General features: G+C 44.7%; 3 protein-coding genes across 3 annotated transcripts; 1 reads left to right on the top strand and 2 right to left on the bottom strand.

Moving 5' to 3' along the window:
• The first annotated feature begins 2927 nt into the window (after positions 1-2927).
• LOC100824563 (extensin) lies at positions 2928-5224 on the top strand. Its single transcript, XM_024458956.1, has 3 exons — positions 2928-3284; positions 3383-3560; positions 3665-5224. The coding sequence occupies exons 1-3, from the start codon at positions 3162-3164 to the stop codon at positions 4690-4692; spliced, it is 1329 nt and encodes a 442-aa protein (XP_024314724.1). The 5' UTR covers positions 2928-3161; the 3' UTR covers positions 4693-5224.
• On the bottom strand, positions 5151-10189 carry LOC100824259 (protein high chlorophyll fluorescent 107). The gene is made up of 8 exons (XM_003561646.4): positions 9732-10189; positions 9382-9525; positions 8680-8985; positions 8524-8583; positions 7862-8107; positions 6566-6676; positions 6040-6216; positions 5151-5895 (listed from the first exon to the last, which is right to left on the bottom strand). The coding sequence occupies exons 1-8, from the start codon at positions 10083-10085 to the stop codon at positions 5461-5463; spliced, it is 1833 nt and encodes a 610-aa protein (XP_003561694.1). The 5' UTR covers positions 10086-10189; the 3' UTR covers positions 5151-5460.
• Positions 10190-12350: 2161 nt separating this feature from the next.
• On the bottom strand, positions 12351-21356 carry LOC111828500 (uncharacterized). The gene is made up of 9 exons (NM_001360199.1): positions 20926-21356; positions 20206-20327; positions 19817-19943; positions 19663-19719; positions 19508-19594; positions 19322-19423; positions 19159-19241; positions 17452-19051; positions 12351-13217 (listed from the first exon to the last, which is right to left on the bottom strand). The coding sequence occupies exons 1-9, from the start codon at positions 21307-21309 to the stop codon at positions 12651-12653; spliced, it is 3129 nt and encodes a 1042-aa protein (NP_001347128.1). The 5' UTR covers positions 21310-21356; the 3' UTR covers positions 12351-12650.
• Positions 21357-21478: the final 122 nt, after the last annotated feature.

The raw sequence follows: 21478 nt of genomic DNA, 5'->3' as shown, positions 1-21478 counted from the left end.
CACCCAAGTGCTGAACTGAATTTCTGATTTCCCTAATGATCAAAACTGTATGCCTGTTTAATTAACGCCGTTCGGAGTTTGTTTCGAGCATTTGGGCGATTTATTTTCTTGCATCTGCAGATCTGCTAATCCTGTATTCTTTTACTGCCGGTTTAAGTTGTTCTGAATCATGATGGCCCCGGTCAGTTCAGCGGAGGTAGTAACTTGCAGTTTCAGGAAGGGCTACGGGCTACCTTGATCTGGTCTGGTTGTTCTGATTAAACCACTTGAATGTTTGTACATTTGATCTAAACTAGTTGTATCTCAACCATAAGTAGGTCAAAATTGATAAGAAAAATAAATTAAAATTCGGATTTGCTAACTCTCAGTCGCCTGAGAATTGCAATTTCTGGGTCGATGGAGATAAGCAGGGATAGAATAGTAAACCATTGTATGTTGACGAAGAATACTAGTTGGTTCAGTGGTTAGCATTGCCTCCTGCCAATACGAGGTTTGAGGTTTGAATCTCCTACATGTTGACTTTTTTGTTTTGTTTTTTATTTTATTTTTATTTTTGTTCCTTATTTATAACTTCGTTCATTTTTAATTTTTTTATTACTTTTCCTTGTTTTAATTATTTTTTGTTGTCTCTTTTTTCTTTTTTCATATGCAACTAATTAGTAATGCACATAATATGGCCCCTATTTTATTTGTTTAGTTTATCCGATCGACTTTATCACAAATGGTTGTCTGTTTCTCTAAGCCTCTATGTTTATTTCGAATTGCACAATCTGAGTTTCACATTTGCACAAATCATACATGTGCACTAACTATAATTTTTCGAGTTGGATGGACGTTGCAACTGTAGTATTTACAACCGCACCCGTATATTTTTCCAATTGCAACTGCAATTTTCTCCGCCGCATGGGATTGCAACTGTAATTTTACAGTTACACCATAATTTCCTTAAAAAGGGAGGAAGGCAAAAGGCAACAAAAAGAATAACTATTACTCCCTCCGTCCAATATTAAGTCACTCAAATTTGCCCAAATATGAGTGTACTGTGCTTAAAAAGCGTCTAGATACACATGTAATAGAAAGTCACTTAACATGGGACGGAGTGAGTAGATTTTAAAAATTGCACGTGAAATTTTAGGTACAATTTTAAAATTGCAAGTGGAGTTTTGTGGGCAATTTAAAAATTCCAAGTGAAATTTATGCGCAAATTTAACAATTGCACGCAAAAATTATGCAAATTTCTAGGTGATAGGTCCCTAACAATTTATTTTTTACCGGAACCACTCTTTTGCTCTCTATGTATGCCGACATTTTAAAACTTCACCTGTAATTTTTAAAATTGCACCTAGCCTGTAATTTTTAAAATTGTCTCAGCTGTAATTTTCCATGGGGGTGCCACTGTGGTTTTCCACCTTATATGAAGAACCAAAATCCATGCATGCAGAGGAGTTGGATGATTTATCTTTAGTTTTTATTTTCACACATAAATGGTGGTCAAAGAAAAAAAATGTACACACACATGCAGCATCGAGTTTCTCAGTCGACTTAGACGTAGGCATTCCCGTTAAAATTGGTAGTGGAGAATTGGCTTGTCATTTTTTTACTATTATTCAAATAAACACTCAATTGACTAAAAATTTGATAGATAAACATTGATCACTGTCCAAACACACCCTTGCTATTCCCTCTTTATCCGTTGGAACGACTCGGTGGGACGCCATTCGTGGCTTGCGATCAACACCCCTACACGTGATGTGTGATACAGTGATAGAGCATGTCGCGTTCGCTTCGCCGTATTTGGCCTATTTGGTGTCTTTCGGCCATTCATAAAGTAACAACTGGACCTGCAGCGGACCTGACCAAACTTCACTTCCATCGAAGCCGAGGCGAATGGATCAAAGACTCATCGTCGCTTTGGAGTCTTGGCCTGGGTCTGCAAGACTGCAAAAGGTAGGCTCAAACGTTCTTCGAGGAAATCGCAGAAACCACTCATTATTATTGTGAGACTTCTTGGGCAAAACATCTATTATTTATACTTTTTGCACAGAACACCTACTATTTGTCTAATCCGTTGCACACAAGTCCTAATCTCAGTTTCAGTGCGATAAACACGTTTCTGACCGGTGGGCCCACCTGTCAGTGCCAACGTGGCGTCTCGGCCTTGCCAGCGAGGATTGGGTCGGGCCGAAGAGGACTTCGGAGCGGCGCGGCGTTGCGTTGCAGTTCAACACGGGCGGACGGGCAGCGCGGTCACGCTGGATGCTCCCGTGATGCAGACGGACGAGGTGCGCGCCTCCGCCGGCGTCCGGGACGACGGCTCCTCTTGACGGCCAGAGCTGGAGCTTGTTTCACCTCGCCGAGTACAGGGTGGCCGCCGGCACTGATGCTGCCACGCAGACAAAGGACCGCCGCCGCCGGATTCCCAAAAAGCCGCAGAGGGCGATGACAGAGCTGGGCGCGGACGACGTAATCGATGACGCAGCCCATTCGTCCGCGTGTAACCCGCGCCCTACCACGCCGCCCACACCTGAGCCGTGCCGTGCTGTGCCGCAAGCCGCCCGTCTGCCCGCGTGCCTGAGCCGCGCCATGACGCACCGCCGCGCCGCCCGTGCGCCTGCGCCGCGAAGCATGCTCGCCCGCGTCGTGCCGCGCCGTCCGCCCGACGCGCCCGTGCCGTGGCTCACCGCCCCGAGGTACTCTTGGGCCCGACCCAATCCACGTTGGCAAGGCCGAGACGCGATGTTGGCACGGACGGGTGGGCCCCATCTGTTAGAAACGTGTTTATCACGCTGAAACTGGGATTAGAACTTATGTGCAATGGATTAGACGTATGAACAGTGGGTGTTTTGCGCAACAAGCTTCGCAAAGGTGAATGGTTTGTGCAATTTTCTGCACGTTGTTCGGATGATCTTGTTGGGGGTCGATCACGCCTTGTTTGTTTGTCTGCTTGTTCGGGCGAAAGGGAAGCCTGCAGGGGTGCGTGGGCCCGGCACGGCCGCACCAACGGCATCAATTCCTTCATCTGCTCTGCGGGGCCAGTCGTCAGGTTGGCCATCCCAAAAGAAAGACACCGGCGTTCGGAGCCGAGAGGTGGGCACCGGAGAGAGAAGAGAACAGCGGAAGGAGGAGAGGGGAGGCGCGTGTGGGTGGAGAGCGAAGAAGCCATGGGGAGAGGGAGACGACGGCAAACGACGGAGATCCATGGAGGGCCACTGACGCTGGAGAAGTACCACCGGTTCTTCGTCGACCCCTGGGGCACCCGCGTCACCATAGACCACCTCAACCACGTTCGTGCTTAACCAAATCCCTCTCCGTCCTCTGTTTGTTGTTTGCATACGCCCCAACTTTCCCCTTGATCTCCGATTTCCCCTGCAAGTGTTCTTAATCTGTTCTTCTTCCATATTTTGGACTTAATCTGTTCCTCTTCCATTTTTTAAAACTGAATCTGCACTCTTCCTATGCGATGGGCTCGTTCCGTACGTGCGACTCTGAGTCTGATATGGCCGCTTCGCTTGCAGATCATTTCCATGCATGGCTTCGTCAGGCTCCACCATCACCACAAGGTTTCCTTCCGTCCTTTCGTTCAATTTACCTTCAATTTGTTCTCTCCCTTTTGCTTCCGCTATGCTGTTGGCGCGACTTGATGTTTATTGTTGCGAGGGAGCAGGAGGACACATCATGGGCCTTTTGGTGGGGCAGGTCGACTTGGAGCCGCCGCGCCGCTCCACGCTGCACTGCGCGCCGCATGCGGCCCCGCCCTCCGCCGCAGTCATCCTCGCCGCGGAGGCGAAGGCCGACATTGATGCGATCGGCTGGGAGGAATGTCCCGTCGGCTGCGTGGCCGCCTTCGCTGCCTCCGGGGACCCGCCGGAGCAGGTGCAACCCACGCCCCCGCCCGCCGACCGTGTCCTCGCGCTGGCGGTGCGGCGCGCGCGGTCCAAGCGGACGCGCAGGTCTGCCTACCAGCGCGTCGCTTCGTCCTGCTGCGCCAACAAGGTGAAGGAGGAGGTCAAGGAAGACGAAGAGATGTGGTTGCCGCCACCGTCGCCTCCACCGCTGTCGATGCGATCCCCGACTCCTCCACCCCCGCCGCTATCGCCCCCGCGCCAGGAGACTCTGGCGCCTTCGTCGCCGTGCTCCCCGCCACCAGGCTTCGGCTCGTCCGCGGCGCCGTGCTGGAGCCGCCCTACCCCTACGTTGGCGCCGATACCCTCCGCACCACCGGGCTTTGGCTCGACGCCGCGCTGGAGTGGACCACCATCAGGCTTCGGCTCGCCGCAGGTGACGCCGCCTCCTCCGCACCTGTGCTGGGGCTTGCCGTTGCCCATGGCGCCACCGCCGTCGTGCACGGGAGCGCCGACGTACACGCAGCATCTTCAGCCTGCAGGACCGCCATCATGCTGGCGCTCGCCAACGGCACCGCCGTCGTATCCGGCACCGTTCTGGGGCGCGCCCCCGGAGCTGCTGCCACGGCAAGCGCCTTGGTGCTGGCCACCTCCTCCACCGCCGCACTGGCTACCACCTCCTGTGCTGCAGCAGCGGCCGCCACCGCCTCACTGGGGCTGCATCGGCCCGTCGGCACCTCCGACACTGCAGCAACTACCACCTCCTATGGGGGCGCAACATCCGCCGCATTTCCAGGGGCAGCATACGCCACCGCCACCGGGTGTGTGCTGGGGCAGACCGGTGTTTTAGGGACTGTGCTTCAAGGCTTCAACTGCATGCTATACTGTTTTTGCTAAGCTTGTGAGTTTACTACACGGAGACAGGAATTACATATTAGATTATTTAACTGTTAAAGAGTTCTGCTCTAGTTTCTGCTTTCCATTTGACAGTATCGTCTCTGTTGTACCCAGACTAGGATATTATCACATTAGTCATGTCTCATCTTTTTCTTATGTACACCAATTTCTTTCTTTTCCTCCGTAGCAACATGTCTAACAAATTTGCTCTGAGATTCTCTAACTTGATCAATGCCATAGGCAGCCTTTATTTGTTGCTTCAGTATGACGATGCTCGAATCTTGTAGTCTACATTTTGAATTTCTTGTCCTAAGTTCAGTTCCATGAACTACACACCCCACTTGTGGTATAAGTATAAAAGATTCTCTGATGAATAGCTTAAAGTTAATTCTCCTCTAGGCGAAATGGCAATTTGCAGACTGTTTCCCCATAATGCTTAACAGATGCTGTAACTATACTGCAAATACAATTGACTAATGCTGGGCGCTCTATACACAACTACACTACTTCTCGTATCAGCATCTGAAAGAAATACATACATGGTTACACCTAACAATGAGCAGCGGAATGCTAATAACAACATCGCCGTTCTTATTCGTACAGATATACACAGAAATACACGTCCTACTTACTACTGTATCTCGCAGGTCACAGTACCTGTTAGTGATCGATGCACGCTGGAAATGGCAACCGCTCCATGCTTCACTGGAAGAACAAAGAACTAAGGAACGGGGAGAAGAGGGAGAGGTTTCCTGGTCAGCCGCCGCGTTCTCCTCTCAGAGACAACTCTCCTCGGATCAGAGCCCTCGAGCAACGCATCTAGCTCTGCCGGGTCTACGGCCAGCCTCCTCCTGATGAAGCTGTCCACATCAAAGTCGTTCTCTGCCTCCCGAGTGTTTCCAACAGCTTGGCTGTCGTCAACGCCGTTGAGGTCGGGAGTACTTGAACCTTCAGCTGTGGAACCTCCAGAGAGCTCTCCAGCTGCAGAGGTCCTCGTGGTGGTTCTACCTTGGTCTGTCGCGCTTCTCACATTGTCTTGCCTGCCTGGCCCGAAAGTTTGGTCTATGTTTAGGAGCTTCTTCACACTATCTAGAGCCGGATCAATGATGTCGAGGAAGCCCATCACCCAGGAGGCATCATCCACAACCTCGATACGCTGTCAGGATGGTTAATGATCAGTTGCATTATCAGCGACAATGTGAAGACCAACAACTGCTGCTAGCCTGCTAGGCTGCTACTGTGTTGTTCATGGAGATGCAGGCACAAACTTTAAGTTACTCCATAGGTTGCAAGTACTAACCTGCTGAAAATAAAGGTCCCGTATTTCTTCAGCTCGAACTGGATCCCCCTGTTCCTCCTCTAATGCCGCCCATGTCAGCCATGTCACCTCACTCTGAGAATTTATGTTCAATGAAGACCTCAACAATCTTCTGGCAGCGGTGTAGTTACCAGCACGCTGCTCTAGGACTCCCCAAGCCTATAAAGTAAGGTACATAATTTATGCTACAAGATAGCAAATGAAATAGCGGTACCTAATAGGCTGATACTTATAGTGGTGACATTATAATTTTCCAGTTACTAGAATGAATGCCAACTTGAGTAGTTCAAATCATGGGTAAAGAGGAAGTTTTATCTGCTTAAGTGTGTAGAACTATAGTAAAGCAGATGGCCAGATGCTTCACACATACAAGCGTTCACCTTGAAAAACCATGAGAGACTAATTCATCAAATGGAATTGTATAGTAGTGAATGGAATACGAGACGATGCAAGACTATAACTAGCACTTTAACCAAGTATAGGATATTGTTTGAGGGACATTATTTACCTGAAGACAACGAGCAGCACATTCATTTGTTGAATTAACCGACAAGGCTCTTTGATAGAGGGATCGTGCAGTTCTCTCATTTCCTTCTTTCCACTCCATCCACCCCCAAGCCTATAACATGAAATGCTAAGTTTCAAATATAATTTGACAAAAAAAAAGAGTCCATAAGCGACAACCATGGCACTTAGCATCAAACAGCAAGGCCAAGGCAGATACATATGTTCTAATTTTCTTTTATATCAGCAAACTGGTACTTTAATCATATATTTTCATTCCTAAGTTTTAAAGAAATATCCGACCAAGTACTCCCTCCGTCCCAAATTAACTGACACGGATTTGTATAGATTCTTATACAAATCCATGTCAGTTAATTCAGGACGGAGGGAGTATCTTTTATATCAAATCGGTTTACTTCAATGTGGACATACTGACGGATTTTAACTTGAGTTACGCGTTAAGTGGGGTAGTGTGTGCCCACATCAAGTAGAACCGGTGAAGCTTTCAATATATTCCGACCGGTAGGGGAGGTTAGGCATGTGTGCATGTTGTGGTGCGAGTATGGTATGTGTTGGTTTATCCTCCTGCTTGTATACTCTTTCTAAAAACAAAGAAGAGAACACTCAAGACCTCCTATAGTGAAAGTTAAGTATTAAAAATATCGGTTTTGCTATTGTAAGTCGCCTGTTTTTTAGTTAGAGATCAATCGACATGTTAGGCATCGGATCTTAATCCAACGATAGCAAGTAGGAGATGAGCGAATAAGGATGACCCTCAGATCTTAATTCAACGGCTCTGAAACTTCGACTGATATTTAAGACCCATTTCTTAAAAAACAGGCGACTTTGAACCACACCCTAAAAATATATCTAATCGCACCCAAAAATTAAACTCTAGAGAAACTCGAAATATATCACTGGAGGTCTTTAAGGACACCGGCTAAATAGTCTAAACTCCAGATTGTAAAAGGATATAGAGCACAATGCACAACTAATAACAAAAGCACAAAAAAATATTATAAACTCAATGGATCCACTGGATATTCCCTGAAGTTTCCATTCCCTAAATCATTGGATTGTACACAATGACAAACAACTAGCTAGGACACTCCCAAATTGCATCCATAGTGCCAGAGGTACTACACCAAATCAACGCAGAAACTGAAAATTGTATCACCAGGCAGAACATCCAGTAGAAAAACTAAAACAAGCTTACAAGCAGACTGTAAATGGAATTAAAAAAGCACATGGAACTGAAATGATCAGATTAACAGAAAAGTTAAGTGCAGAAAAATCTTACTATCCAAACTGGTTGGTGCTTTGGATCAATCTGAGATGCTTTTCTAAATAATACACGGGCAACATTTGGAGATGAACAGTTGTATTCCAGCAGTGCAAGTGACTGAAGAATTACAGGGTCCCTAGGATTCACAGCATGGCCAATCTTAAGTAATTTCCTTGCTTTGTCAGTGTTGCCTTGATTGGCCTCAAAGAGTGCCCAGACATGCCACGAAAATCTGTTCTTAGGGCTAGCCTGGACAGCTTTCTGCACAGGAAAACTGACGTTATATTCTGCAATGAATTTTGATATTTTTTTTGAAGGAATGTCATAATTAATATGCAGAGTCATCACATATAGACGTGAACCGAGAGCATTACATTATGACCCTAGCAGTCGTTATAGTTGAACAACTGAATCTCACCATTACAATGATGCTAGTTAAGTGGAGCAGATTTTCTAAGTTCTAAAAACAACCAGATAACTCCCAACAAATAATCTGAATCCACAGCAATTCCATCTCTAGTGGAATTCCTTTGATCCTTTCTACTTTGCTACTTTACACTACATCTTAAGATAAGAACCTCTTAAGACACATGAACTCAAGGAAATGGATGAGAACTAGATCAGCAAAAACGTGAATGAAATGTATGGTTAACTTGAGACGGAAAGTAAAGTATTACCTCAAAGAGCTTCCTGGCCATGACATTATTTTCTGCCCGCATTTCTACCTGAGCCCAGGACTACTAGAAAGTTGCCATATATAAGTTCATAATTTCTACAAAAATACAGCCCTGCAATTTATGTAGTAAATAGGTAACTGTAAAGCAAATACTTACTAGCCAACTTGCACAACTTTTTGGATTGCATTGAGTAGCTTGTTGGAATAGCGTTCGTGCTTGTTCAAATCGCTCTGCTCTTGCTTCAAGTAAAGCAAGAGTCTGGTAAATGTACTCATTTCCTCCACAACATTTCAGACCTTTTGCAAGTAGGTTTCGAGCCTTTTTTATGTTTCCTTGCTTGATTTCTAAAATTGCCCAGCCATGCCAGGCTGCAATGTGCTTTGCATCAGCCACAGTAGCAGCATCAAATAGCTCCCGTGCTCTCCGAGGATTTCCGCCCCTGCTTTCTAGCACTGCCCAGCACTGTAATTCAATGTAAAATGACAACAATGACTTCTGCATGCTTTATTGGACTTTGTCATTCGCTGAATGAATTTCTAGGCGCATACAACATGCACATTCTGGACAATGCCAAAGATGATTCCATCCAGGTACATGCAGAATTAACATTCGTAAGTATCAGATGACTTTCTTCAACTTCTAATTAGTTCGTAAAACCAATTCAAGAAATTATGTTTTGACATCAATAGTGTCTGTAAATAAGGCAAAATTGACCCTGCCTTGATCCCTTGGAGGAGCTCTCGGTGTACTCTAGTCTCAGCAACTTCTATGAACAGCTATTAGTCACTCATTGATGTTCATAAAAAACAAAGTACAACGTGGTATTTCTTACTCATTAAATCACAACAAATTAATTACCTGCCAAATGTAAGGATTTTCGCCTTGTGTGGCTTGGCAACCCTTTTCGTAAACTGCTCTAGCTTTGTCAAACCTCGACTGTTTACTATATAGCTTCCCAAGTGCGACATATGGGCGCCCATCTTCAGGCCAGTACAACATACACTGGATCAGAAACAGATCGTCAGATCCTCAGTTAGATCAACTAAACTACTCAATACTGATGTATAAACAACTAAAAAACTGATAATCACACTATGCGACTTCATTATCTCTTGTTGTTTCACTAAGATGGACGTTTCTTCTTTTTTTTGGATATGCATGCTTATCAAATTCCACTGCGTAATGTCCCCAGTTCTTTACGTGCGCACCTTGTCAAGCAGTTTCTCGGCGTCAGTGAACTCGTACTTCCTGGTATGCACCTTGGCCCGGTGGAGCCAAAGCTCGAGGTTGATGGGCAGCGGGCGGTCAGCCGCGGCGGGGGGCTCGCCCATCGCCGGCTCGAAGAGCGGAACCTTCTTCGCAATCTCCTCCATCCTCCTGTCGAACGGCCCCACGCCTACCGCCTCCGCGTCGTACCTACCCCCGTCCCGCTCGGGTCCCCCCGCCGCCGCGGCTGAGACGAGCGGCCGCGCGCGGCGAAGGCGGATGGAGAAGAGCGCTGTCGTGTTAGGGCCCGAGAGGAGCGGGGGTGGCGGGGAGGACGAGAAGAGCCGCATCGCCATGGCGCGAAGCAGAGCCGGAGAGTGCTGGTGCTCTGGTCGGAGCAGCGGGGCAGGCCGAGGGCCGAGGCGCGCCTTTGTGAGGGGAAGGGGGTTGGAATTTACGGGGCTGCCCACGCGTGTGCGGTGCCGTTGCTGCCGAACTTGAAGTTGCGGGGGTAGGAGGGGGAAGCGGGGAGCCGGGGATGGGGGTGAGTAGCTGGAGAGGCTCGGAGCGCGCCACGTCGCCACGGGAGGCGCCAGTTCGAATCGCCGTCGCTGACAAGGTGGGGCAGCAGCTGGTGGGAGTTTATGTTTTCTGGAAGAGTGGCGTATTTCTGTTCCGGGAGGCGTTTTTCTTTCTAGTCTGTGCGATCATCTATCCCGCTTGCAGGTTCTTCCGAATAACAAAAAAGAAAAATCTTGCAGGAACACGAGGCCGAACGTCCGTTAACACGGAGGCGGTGCCCTTTGTCGCATTTGCACCCACGGTGCGGTGCTAGCCACAAGTTTGGCTTTTTCTCCCATTCTTTCTCTCTTTCCCGCTAAATTAGAGGGACTTAACAGTCTAGCCACTGACAACCTTTGCTCTTCTCTTTTCCTTTCTCTCTCCCACTTTTAAGTATATTATGGTACATGACATATTTTTAAGTACATATTTAGTACATTATGATATATGTATTGTACCTTAACAGTTTTTAAATATCTCCTGTACATGAATTTATGATACGGGTACACCGTATGATACATTACATTTACCTTAACAATTTGTGAGTATCTCAACGAGTACATGAAAGTATATGATGAGTACGTGAAGGTACATCACAGATACAATTAACAAGTACCTCATCAACGATAAATTACATCATGTATCGGGACAAAATTAGAACACAAACATTCATAAATAACTAGTACCTCGTCATGTACCATGGGTACATGATGGTACTCAAATATCATATCACGAACATTTAAATAAGAAACCACAAAGATTCAAAAATCACACCGTACATGATGGTACTCCAAAATCACATGATACACGATGGTACTCCAAAATCACAACACAAAATCATGACACACGATGGATTCAAAATAAAAAATCACATGGTACACCAAAAATCAAAATAAAAAATCACAGCACAAAATCACCGGGACGGGAGCTCTCCGCGGAGAAGCCCGGGACAGAGCTCTCTGTGGCGGCGGGGGCGGGGGCGGAGGAGCCCGGGACGACATGGGCGCGGTTGAGCGAGCGGCCGACATGGGCGCGGCCTTCCCCTGAAGGCGGAGGCCGAAGTCGCGGGCCAGGAGGCCCTGGATGTCGTCCATGGCCACCGTGACGGCAGGCGGATTGCTGGATCTGAGGCGCGAGCACCCGGGTAGCGGCGCTTCTGTTGCCCGCTGGTTGTTCGCCAAGGGGAAAACACTAGCGCCTAGGGTGTGGGCAGAGCGAAGAGGGAGGGCAGGTGGGAAGGTGGATGCGGCAGCGGGTTGTTTACCGGAGACGGAGATGTCGCCGGCGACGGGAAAGGAATGGTACAAATGGAAAGAGAGAGAGAGAGGGTGATTGGATCTAAATGGGCAAACGTAATTAATAGATAGGTACAGAGATTAGGAAAAAGTAGATGAACAGGTGTGTGGCCACCACCATGGGTGCAGATGCCACTGTGTGCACCTGGAGGTTTGGCGAATGTCCATGTCGTGTTCTCGAAATGAAATAGACGAGCTACAGAAATACAGACAAGGAAAAGAGAAGCATCCATTTCTTGCTTCTCTTTTTTTTTTACAGCAGAAGCATCCATTTGTACCTGTGATGCGACCGGGGATGTATCAAACTGTCAACATCCATTTTGCTGGCTGACTGATGGCCGCTGGCCGCTGGGGCCACTTAGTATGTGGCAAACGGATGATACTCTTTTAACTCCAGCAGTCAGAGACTCAAGAGTCGAGTGATCTTGCGATGGTACAGAGCCATTCACACAAAAATAAACCAGCATAACACTCACTTAGGTTTGTCTGAACGGCTTAAACATATGAAGCAACAAACAGCAGACACATCTTTAAAAACATAAATTGAAGGGATATTTTCAGTGTCTTTTAGACTTGTAAAATAACTTGCTTAGGAGCCAATAAATTCTTGCAAAACAAGTTGGCTGTTATCAAAAGCTCCAAAGCAGAAAATACACTCGACAGATAAAGGCAGGCGTATAGCTGCACTGCACACTGCACAACAGTGCAGCCAACACAACGATATGTGCATATTGCAGAGAAACGTAACGATAGAAGACCCAAGCATAAAAAAAACATTCTCTCCCGAACAAAGAGTAGCCCATTACAAGTACGTGCAGATGTTCACTCTGGAGCCATTATTCTCTGACAAAAATGAGCTGTAGGTGAATTAGAAAGATAAAATGTGAATGTTTGTACATTTTTATCCTATTCCAATCATCAAAAGAAATCAAATCTACAGTATCTGAACTTGGATCCCATGGAGACAGTCATCTTCTCAATGTTTTCCTGACATTTCGATTCCTGCCAAGTACTGGAAGATGACAATGAGATAAAATATGCATGACTTAAGGTTAGTTCAAGCATCTAACCACTACCACCCCAACGACGTTTCCTTGCAGGTCGCAGATTCTTGATATCATTTGCACTACATGCAACAGCTAACAGTTCGTTCTTCCCATCTTCGTCATTTTGGGTAACAACAGGTTCTTTGAACCTCTCCCTTCTCTTTTGCATCTTTTCCATTACCTCAAGTATGTGTTTATTGTCACATTCCCATGAAACTTCCTTGTCGCAAACATCTTTTGACATTGCATTAATCATTTCTAACTGACCTGCCGAACTTGCTTCAATCACTGATTTCAATGTCGCTTTTCTTGGATGATTAAGCTTGCTTTTTGGAAAACTATCCTGATGGTCCTCTTCAATCAGTTCCCCCTCCTCAATCTCATCTTCTTCATTGCCATTTTGGCTTTTCTGGTATCTTGTCTTCTCCAAATCCTGATAGACCGAGTCATGATAGCTTCCATTCAGTTTCTGCATTTTCACATGTACATCCTTATGTTTGGAACTGTGCAAATCCTTTTCTGCAGGAAGACATTCTTCATTCGCACGTCCAACTTCACGCCTTACCTCATTGCCGTGTCGCTTAAACTGCAATAAGATGATAATATAGCATTGAGGAACAAAAGTCCAGCAGATGGTGAGAGCACACAAGCAAATATGGTAAAAGGTACACACTATCTTGTACAGAAATGGCTAAAACAAACAAATAGTGCGAGAAATTAAGACATCTGTGCTCCATGGTTGAGTAAACAACTACACTTAAAGCTTTTAAAGTTATTCCTTGTCATTGTCATCAGTACACAAAGGTTTAGTAGAAACAAAGGCTGCAACAAAAGAAAATTGTACAATATACCTCGATCAGTAATTTAGTGTCAGGAGTTCTTATTTTACAATGCTGGTCAGGTTGATAATCACCAGATATGGGCATACAAAGATCAGGAAAGAAACAAATCGATTATGAACACTGAAGTTTGTTTTGTGCTGCAAGTCGTAACCCCGTACTTCCATTCCCTGATTTCGGGACCCTGAACTTCCAAATCCCAGCAACCTACATAATATGCTCGTTTGACACACAGCGAAAAAGGCGAGGTTAACCATGCCCTCTTCTTATTCAACTGTGGGCCCCAAACATCAGCTTCTTCCTCCTACCTCCTTTTCGGTAGTATCCATCGCTCACTGGTGTGTCCACCTTTTTCCTCATGCCACCTCCTCTATAAAGTGGCATCACTACCTCCCTCCTTTCCTCTTATGAGCCTCCCACCCCTCCCTTAACCCTAGCACCACCCTGCCACCTGCTCATGTGTGCCAACATGTGGGCATCTGTGCCACTGACGTGTCCCTGGCCTCCACAATCAAAGGAGTCCTCGTCGACCTACAGAAGGCAGGGATGCCATCGAGCGAGACCCCCGCACGCCCCAACGTTGGAGTCGATTTTATCTTCTCTGTATTAGACTGACATCCACTGCCCTTGCTGTCGAGTCACTGGACATTTGCTCGTGGCTACACTACCTCCTCTCGCTCAACGTCTTTCCCAATCAATCACATGATTCTGCACCTGTGGTACCACCTCCATGTGAAACTGACGCCACCTCCGCTGATTGTGCTCGTTAGCGCTACCTAGCGCTGTTCCGCCGCCGTGCACCGTCATTACAGCTGGACTCTACATACCGACTCCATCCCGCTTTCGGTATCTCCCGCTTGTTAACAGCCAAACAGGAAGGGCTAGGTTGGCCAGGTTCAGGGTTCGAAGTTTGTGGATTTGAAGTCCGGTTCATTTTAAACTGAAAGCAAACTTCAGGTTTAGAATGGACTTTTTTCTTAAACAACAATTGTCAACTTACTGGTAGTTATCCGGCCCACCCAACATCTGATGAGATAAGATCACAGGAGGGTATGTGAAAGTTTACTTAGAGGATATTAGCTCAAAGAAAAACAAAAAAAATCTGAAAGATGAATATTTGGTAATGCAGAAATATATTTTTAAGAAATATCTTCACCAAAAGCTTCCTCTAAGAGTTAACATACAGGCACGGTACGGATTAATATTCTCTGTTTAAGTCCCAGCTATATATAACCAGGTATGTCATTTATCTTTGACATGATCATAATGTAAGCCTGAACATAAATGTAAATTGCTACAAGAGTAAACTGTGCCTATTTAATTGATAAGATAAATCATAGATAGGAATAGATAACAACTTAAACATATCATGTTGCTTTCTTTTCCTTAGTTGAAGAAACCATCCGTCTGTCTTTTCACTATCATCACAAAAATAATTGAGCCGAATGTGTTAATGTGATTATCTCCCATTTATGCTAATTAATCTACGGCTTTTCTACTAGGGATTCAGAAGGTATGACGCACCAAAAGCACATAATGGGAAATACTATCATCACAAAAATAATTGAGCCGAATGTGTTAATGTGATTATCTCCCATTTATGCTAATTAATCTATGGCTTTTCTACTAGGGATTCAGAAGGTATGACGCACCAAAAGCACATAATGGGAAATATTTGCAAAAGTTTAGTATAATTAAGGGTAAATCATGTAAGAAAAGGCAATTGTTCCGATGAAATATTTCTTAAGAGTACATATGATGTAAGAAAAACGCAGCCTGGATTTGAGCTAAACCTGGTCATGGAATTAAACGTGCAGCAACACGTAGGTTATTTCTGACTAATTAGCCATCCCAACTAGTCTTTGATTATGACCTATATCATTTTAGAAGGAACGCCAAAAGGAACTTCAGTAACACAACATTGTCACGAAACCCCCCTTCTCTCTCAGCATGCCAAATGTCAAAACTTAGAGTGTATTTGGTTTGAGGCTTTGAGCCCAAACCAACCCCGTCAAAATTTGGCTTAAGGTTTTTGTTGCCCATGTTTGGCCAATGTTGGCAAGAAAATGAACTAGCATTGCCTAGGGAGCATGGTCTTGCCAAAATATCCAAGAGCCAAATTTTCTGTCATAACAAAAAAATTGGCATGGTTGGTTTTGGTCACCATCCAAACACACCCTAAAACCAAGCTTTCACACACATCATCGTGTACTTTGAAGACTTCAGTGGAGTTTGTTTCCCAATTAACAAATCGATTAGTTCTACTGCAATATGGTCAAATAAAAATATCAAAGCATGATACACGAATCTCCAGTCAGTAAATAGCGTGCATCAGAATCTGTCATGGAATCTTGTTAAGTTCTGAATTGAGAATCCAATAGCAGAGCCTAAATTTATTCTCAGGTATATCAATATGCTTAAGAAATCAAACCAATCAGCACTATACCAATGTAGAATGTATGTTAATTCAAACCTTATAAGTTACAGTAGATTTTATGTGTAAAAGTGAAGGTACAGTTAAGTGCAAGTGTAACTAATGATTAGATAAAACCATGCATTAAGCAAAGATACTACTGAGGAAACTTGTATGAGCACATTAGTTACAGGTGGATAAAAATGAGTAAAACTGTACTTGACATATTATTGTCAGGATGAAAATAAGAAGACAGGGAGGTCCGGAGGTAAACAGTGTCACTTCATGAGATTGGATCAATTCAGTTTTTACCATTTATCAAGGAGCAGTAAAAATCTACACAGTGAAGAAAGAACTTAACATGAACAGGCCAGTCAAACAGTTCAAAGTACTGATATGCTAACAGTTAACCAAGCGGTCCTCGTCACATGTTGGCCACCAAACACTTCAACAAGCATCGATGCCTTTTTGCATAACTTGCAGCGCATGCTAGATAACTGTTATTTCAAAATAAACCTACCAGTCAATACAGAACGCACACACACGCACACAAAAAGAACACAAGTGCCCAGCAACATGGACCTCAATATAGTTGTATTAAAAAACTAAATTTGTACAAATTGGTTTAGATCCTAGCATGTAATTCATACAAGAGCACAATCTACAAGAATGGGCACAACTTCAGTGTCATCTATTTCATTGTCACCACGTTGGCACTTCAGGACATTCTGTGTCTCCATGTGCATACAATGTCTGGCTACTGTCAAGATGCAAGTGTTTATGTATCTAAATTAACTATCAAGAGGGCAGGGGATTTCTGTCTTCATACGTGTTCAAGACACTATGGTAGAAGAGAAATCGGCATTCAACTGACCACGTATAAGTATGTGAATCAAATAATTCACTGCATGAACATAAGTATGCAAACCCAGAACAGGGAGCATAATCTCAGCAGTGGAAAAGACACTGACACTAGACTGTAAGAGTGAACGAAAGTAGGAGAAGATTATAAAACAAGCAGAATATCATCAGAAATTGCTATGTATGTGCACATGGGTATCCTCCAACAGGAGTTATCCCGGACTGCTGGAGTTATCCCTAGTTCATACCAGAAATACCAAAACAATGGAAAGCTCAAAATGTGGATAACATGGACTACACCGAAAATCCAGAATCCTGTTGCGGAGTTAATTTAGGCCTTGTTTGACATGGAGTAACTACATCTGACTGACATGCATGTTTGATTTAATATGACACCAAATTTCTTGTAGGATCTCACCAGACAATCTAAAACAACTTAGACAAGGATCACATGTATTTCTTGTGAACTGCTTAATGCCCTCCCAAAAAGACAAAACATAAATTTCAAAGAAAACTGAGGACTTGCAAGGATAAACTACCGTACTGAGCTATGTGCAATTCAATATTGAGCAGAGCATAAAGCCCCAATCCCTTTGTGTGTGTGCTGGTCCAACTCACCATCTTGCCAACTTAAGATGCAAAGGAAAGTATATATAGAAAATTATATATGTGTACAACATTGCTGATTTTGCCTCCTCAAAGTTTACCTTTCTTTTCCTATCATTCAAGTGGATGCTATCTGCGTCCTTTGGCTGAAAAACCACTAGCTCATGACTTCTCTCATCATGAATGTTTGAAATGGTATTACTATTTCTCATATCACTGAAACTATAAATGTCTGCTCTACCAATTTCCTTTGTAGAACTGTGCACTTCCATAGCATAAAGCTTCCTATCACAGATCACGGATTGGTCATGCGTGAATCTTCTTCCTTTTGGAAATGCTAAACCGACAAGATCTTTACGGTTCATGGGACCAAGATCAGCATGGAGCTTCCTCTTGACTGGCAGAACACAATAACCAGTATCAGCAGAGGCAGCAGTATATAAAGCAGGTTGTTGAATGCCGTCAACGTGAAATGAAGAATTGCGGTGCTCGTTATTTTGATAATATCCATCATGATGATATTGCATCATTTTAGTGCTCTGAATTCTATTGTTGTCAATGCATCTGTTTCTTGATCTCAAGGAAGTTAAACCAGGAGTAGTCCAGTCCCTCTCAAAGTTCTTGGGGTAGTCATTTGCCTGAGGAGACAAACCAAGGTGATAAGGGTGTCTCAAATGCTCATCATTCCTTTCTGCAGATCTTCTGTTTCGGTATTTTCCTCTAACCGCAGGACCCCGCAACTCATCAAATCTGTAGTCATTGTGGAAAAAATCATTATCCTCACTATGGTCATTTCGGACTCTTCTTGTTTCATGGTAATAACTTTGTCTATACATCCGCCCATCAATGTCATCAGAAATCTCAGCTTTTCGCATTGACTTGTACCTATATCGATTATCATGGCGTTGGTGCCACCCCTTGACTGAAGAGAAGCTCGGCACAACATCTTCATCGTCACTGAATTCATGCCAAGAAGAACGGCGCCGATGGCTAGAGATATTGCTAAGATGTTGCATGTCATTTCTGAAAGCTGATCTTTCGATAGGTGAATAATCACACTTTTCATACACCTGATCGTGAACAGCATTGTGACGATCATTACTGAGGAAAGTGGACCTAGATCTTTTCTCATAGCTTCTAGCATACCTGGTAGGGTAGCTATCCACTATTTTTTCTTCCTTCTCAAACACATCATCCCTTACACGAGCTGAATCTTTCCTCTTCTGTTCTTTTCCTTTATGCCCAGATTCAAGGAGACGGCTGTCATTTTGACAGTTCATGAATACTCCACTGGACCTGAAATCAGCTTCATCTGTCCTTGCAACTTTAATTGTCTTGTGATATCTATCATCAGCAGGAGAAGGGGTATAGCTATGACTGTCATCCGTGCTACTTTCTAGGTCTGATTTACGTGAATGGCGGCAAAAATCAGATTTGGCATGCACATCCTTAAGCTTGGTACCGGAACAAAGAGCTTTGGAATTTGAATGTCTACCGGCTCTCTTAAAATAGCAATCTTCTGTTGATTCTTCAGACAGCATGTCAGAACTAGAAGAATGGTCCCTTGTACAATCTGAATCTCTTACATCCAATTTGTTCCTAGTACACTCTGACGAACCTCCATTAAGCACTTCCTTATCAACCACCCTGTCCACAACAAGGCTGGTGTCTTTCAAACATTTGACGCCGGGATCCACTATTCTGCATTCATTGTGATTGATAACACAGTCAGCTCAATAATCATTTTGCAGAATACAGGAATGACATTCCGCAAAACAGCAGCGACATGTAGTTTCTACTCTGCATACCTTTTAGTAGTCATGCACTTGTCATTTACTGTTGAATTGTCATCTGAAGTGGAGTGATTTGAGGGTGAAAGCATCATGTTAACCTGCACGGTCAGATTAACTTGTTAGAAGGCATAAGCCAGATGATATAGCTGCAGCATATTAGAGACCTTGATGAACATACTTGTATCACGACATCAGAATCCCTTTGTCTTGGACGCCAAAGATCTGCCGATGGAAGACGTTCAAACACACCACCTTCAACATGGATTGCTCTACCCTTTGGCTAGATGTACAGTATTAAGTTAGCTCCACAGACTGGACATAAAACAGGCATTGATCCACAACACCAAAAGTAACTTCATATTACCTTGGAAAGGTCATTACTTCCTTCAAATCCACAGTAAGTTGCTGACTTTGGCATTAACTTAATAGATTCGAGATTGTGGTATGATTCCTGTATGCAGAGATATGTAAAAGAATTCTTAACAAGTACAATGGTAAACCTTCAAGGCAGCGCCTCACCTGATCCATTCCTGGCAATTTTTCTGCAGGTGATCTGGCTCCATCTGCGAATTGTTTCTACAGAAGAAGAAAAATAGTAAAGTTGTTCTATTATCATTACTCAACTTACAACAACCCAACATAGACATTAACAAAAACAGGGCGCAAACCCTACCATGCCAAAACAATATTTTCTCCAGCCTTCTTCATCCAGATCAAAATTGAAGTAGTCAGTAAGATCCACACCATGTTGTCTCCAAGGCTTCTGCTGAAATGCTTCGATGTTTATGTCAAAAACTGTCCTGAAATAATATACCAAAATAATCGAGTTAGCAATCAAGTGTAACTACATATCCTAATTATGAAAGGAAGAATATAGATAGACATGCTGATTCGCCGTTGGTAGTTGGTAATAACTAATAAGGAACGTCCATACAAATTATGATTTCTAATCACCAAATAAGAACATAAGTACTCATATAGCAAAAAGAGCATGAACAGCAGGGTTCCATACACAACTATCAGACATTTATTTTTCTGCTTGGATGAAAGAATGAAATATACCTGTTTCTTGGCAAGAAAAAATAATAATCCTTCTGAAATGCATGCTGGTAACCTAGATCACCTTGTCCTGTGATTGGCACTGTTGTTTTGTCGAGAAGTCCCTGGGGGTGGAACCCACCAAGCTGGAACAACACAGTGAAATAAAGGAGATGAAACATAGTACAAGTCGACAGAGTTGCATCTTGCAGAATGGACTAGACAACCCCTTGTATCATGTCATTCATCCAAATTAGAATCAGTAAATCCACAAACTAGCAATCCCAAGCTAAACGCTGATGTATCACAGAAATTGTGATACAGAGCGTCGCAATCATCTGGGCTTTCTCAAGAAAGGCTTGGATAAGAATTCTGGGAACCTGCATAATCTATGCATCATGGATTTGAACCAGTATTGAAAAATCTGGAACTTCAACTTCAAGCACGTCTCAATTGCTTAAGTTCCCAACCCACTACAACGCCAGTAAGAGTATAACTAGAAAAGTAAAAATGTAGCTAGAGGTGCAACATGGTGACCCTCAGGGTACCTTTTGACCCTCCTTAGTTGAAACAAATGAACTAGTTTTTCAAAAAGTTGTGTCATTTTAAAACTTTAGTTCATTTGGTTGAACTAAGTAGGGTCAATGGGTACCCTGAGGGTCACAAACTTTATGTAGCTAATGTTTCAACAAATTTGATACTCCACTAGCAAATGGCAATTTCTCACAACTTCTCAAAGCATACCTTGCGAGGGCCGCCGTCGTTAATAGAGAGACCTTTCTCGAGGCTGCCACGAACCTCCCCCTCCTCACTCTCGTCCGCCCAACCCTCGCATCGGCCAGTCGAAGGAGGCGGCGGCGCGCAGCCGTCCTCGTTGAGCACAATGTGGAGATCATCCTCGCTGTCCTCGTCGCTGCTACTATAGCAGGCGAGCTCGTCGCCCAAATCAACCGCCTCGTTCGCATCGGCCTCGGCGTCGGTAGCCGGGTCGGAGTCCTTGGCGTTGGAGCCGCCGCTCTCTCCCGCGGCGGCGAGTGCGGCGGCTACCTGGTCATCGAGGTCGGCATAGAGATCATCTACGTCGTCGTCGTTCGCCGCTGCGCTGGCGGCGTCCGCTGGGTTGGCCATGGAGAAGAAGAGGGAACACGAGTGGGTACTACGGGTGCTAAGTCATTGGTGAGCGGTGCAGGTTGCGCAAAAACCTTGGAGCGCTGCTGCTAAACCTAAAACCCTAGCGGTAGATGGCCACGGGCCGGTGACGAGACATGTGAACCGTGGCTTCCAGGGTTCTCACGGG

Source organism: Brachypodium distachyon, chromosome 1 (assembly GCF_000005505.3).
Source record: "Brachypodium distachyon strain Bd21 chromosome 1, Brachypodium_distachyon_v3.0, whole genome shotgun sequence".
In the NCBI taxonomy this organism is placed as follows: domain Eukaryota; kingdom Viridiplantae; phylum Streptophyta; class Magnoliopsida; order Poales; family Poaceae; genus Brachypodium; species Brachypodium distachyon.
The sequence above is the reverse complement of the archived record's forward strand: the minus strand, read 5'-3'. Positions and strand labels throughout refer to the sequence as shown.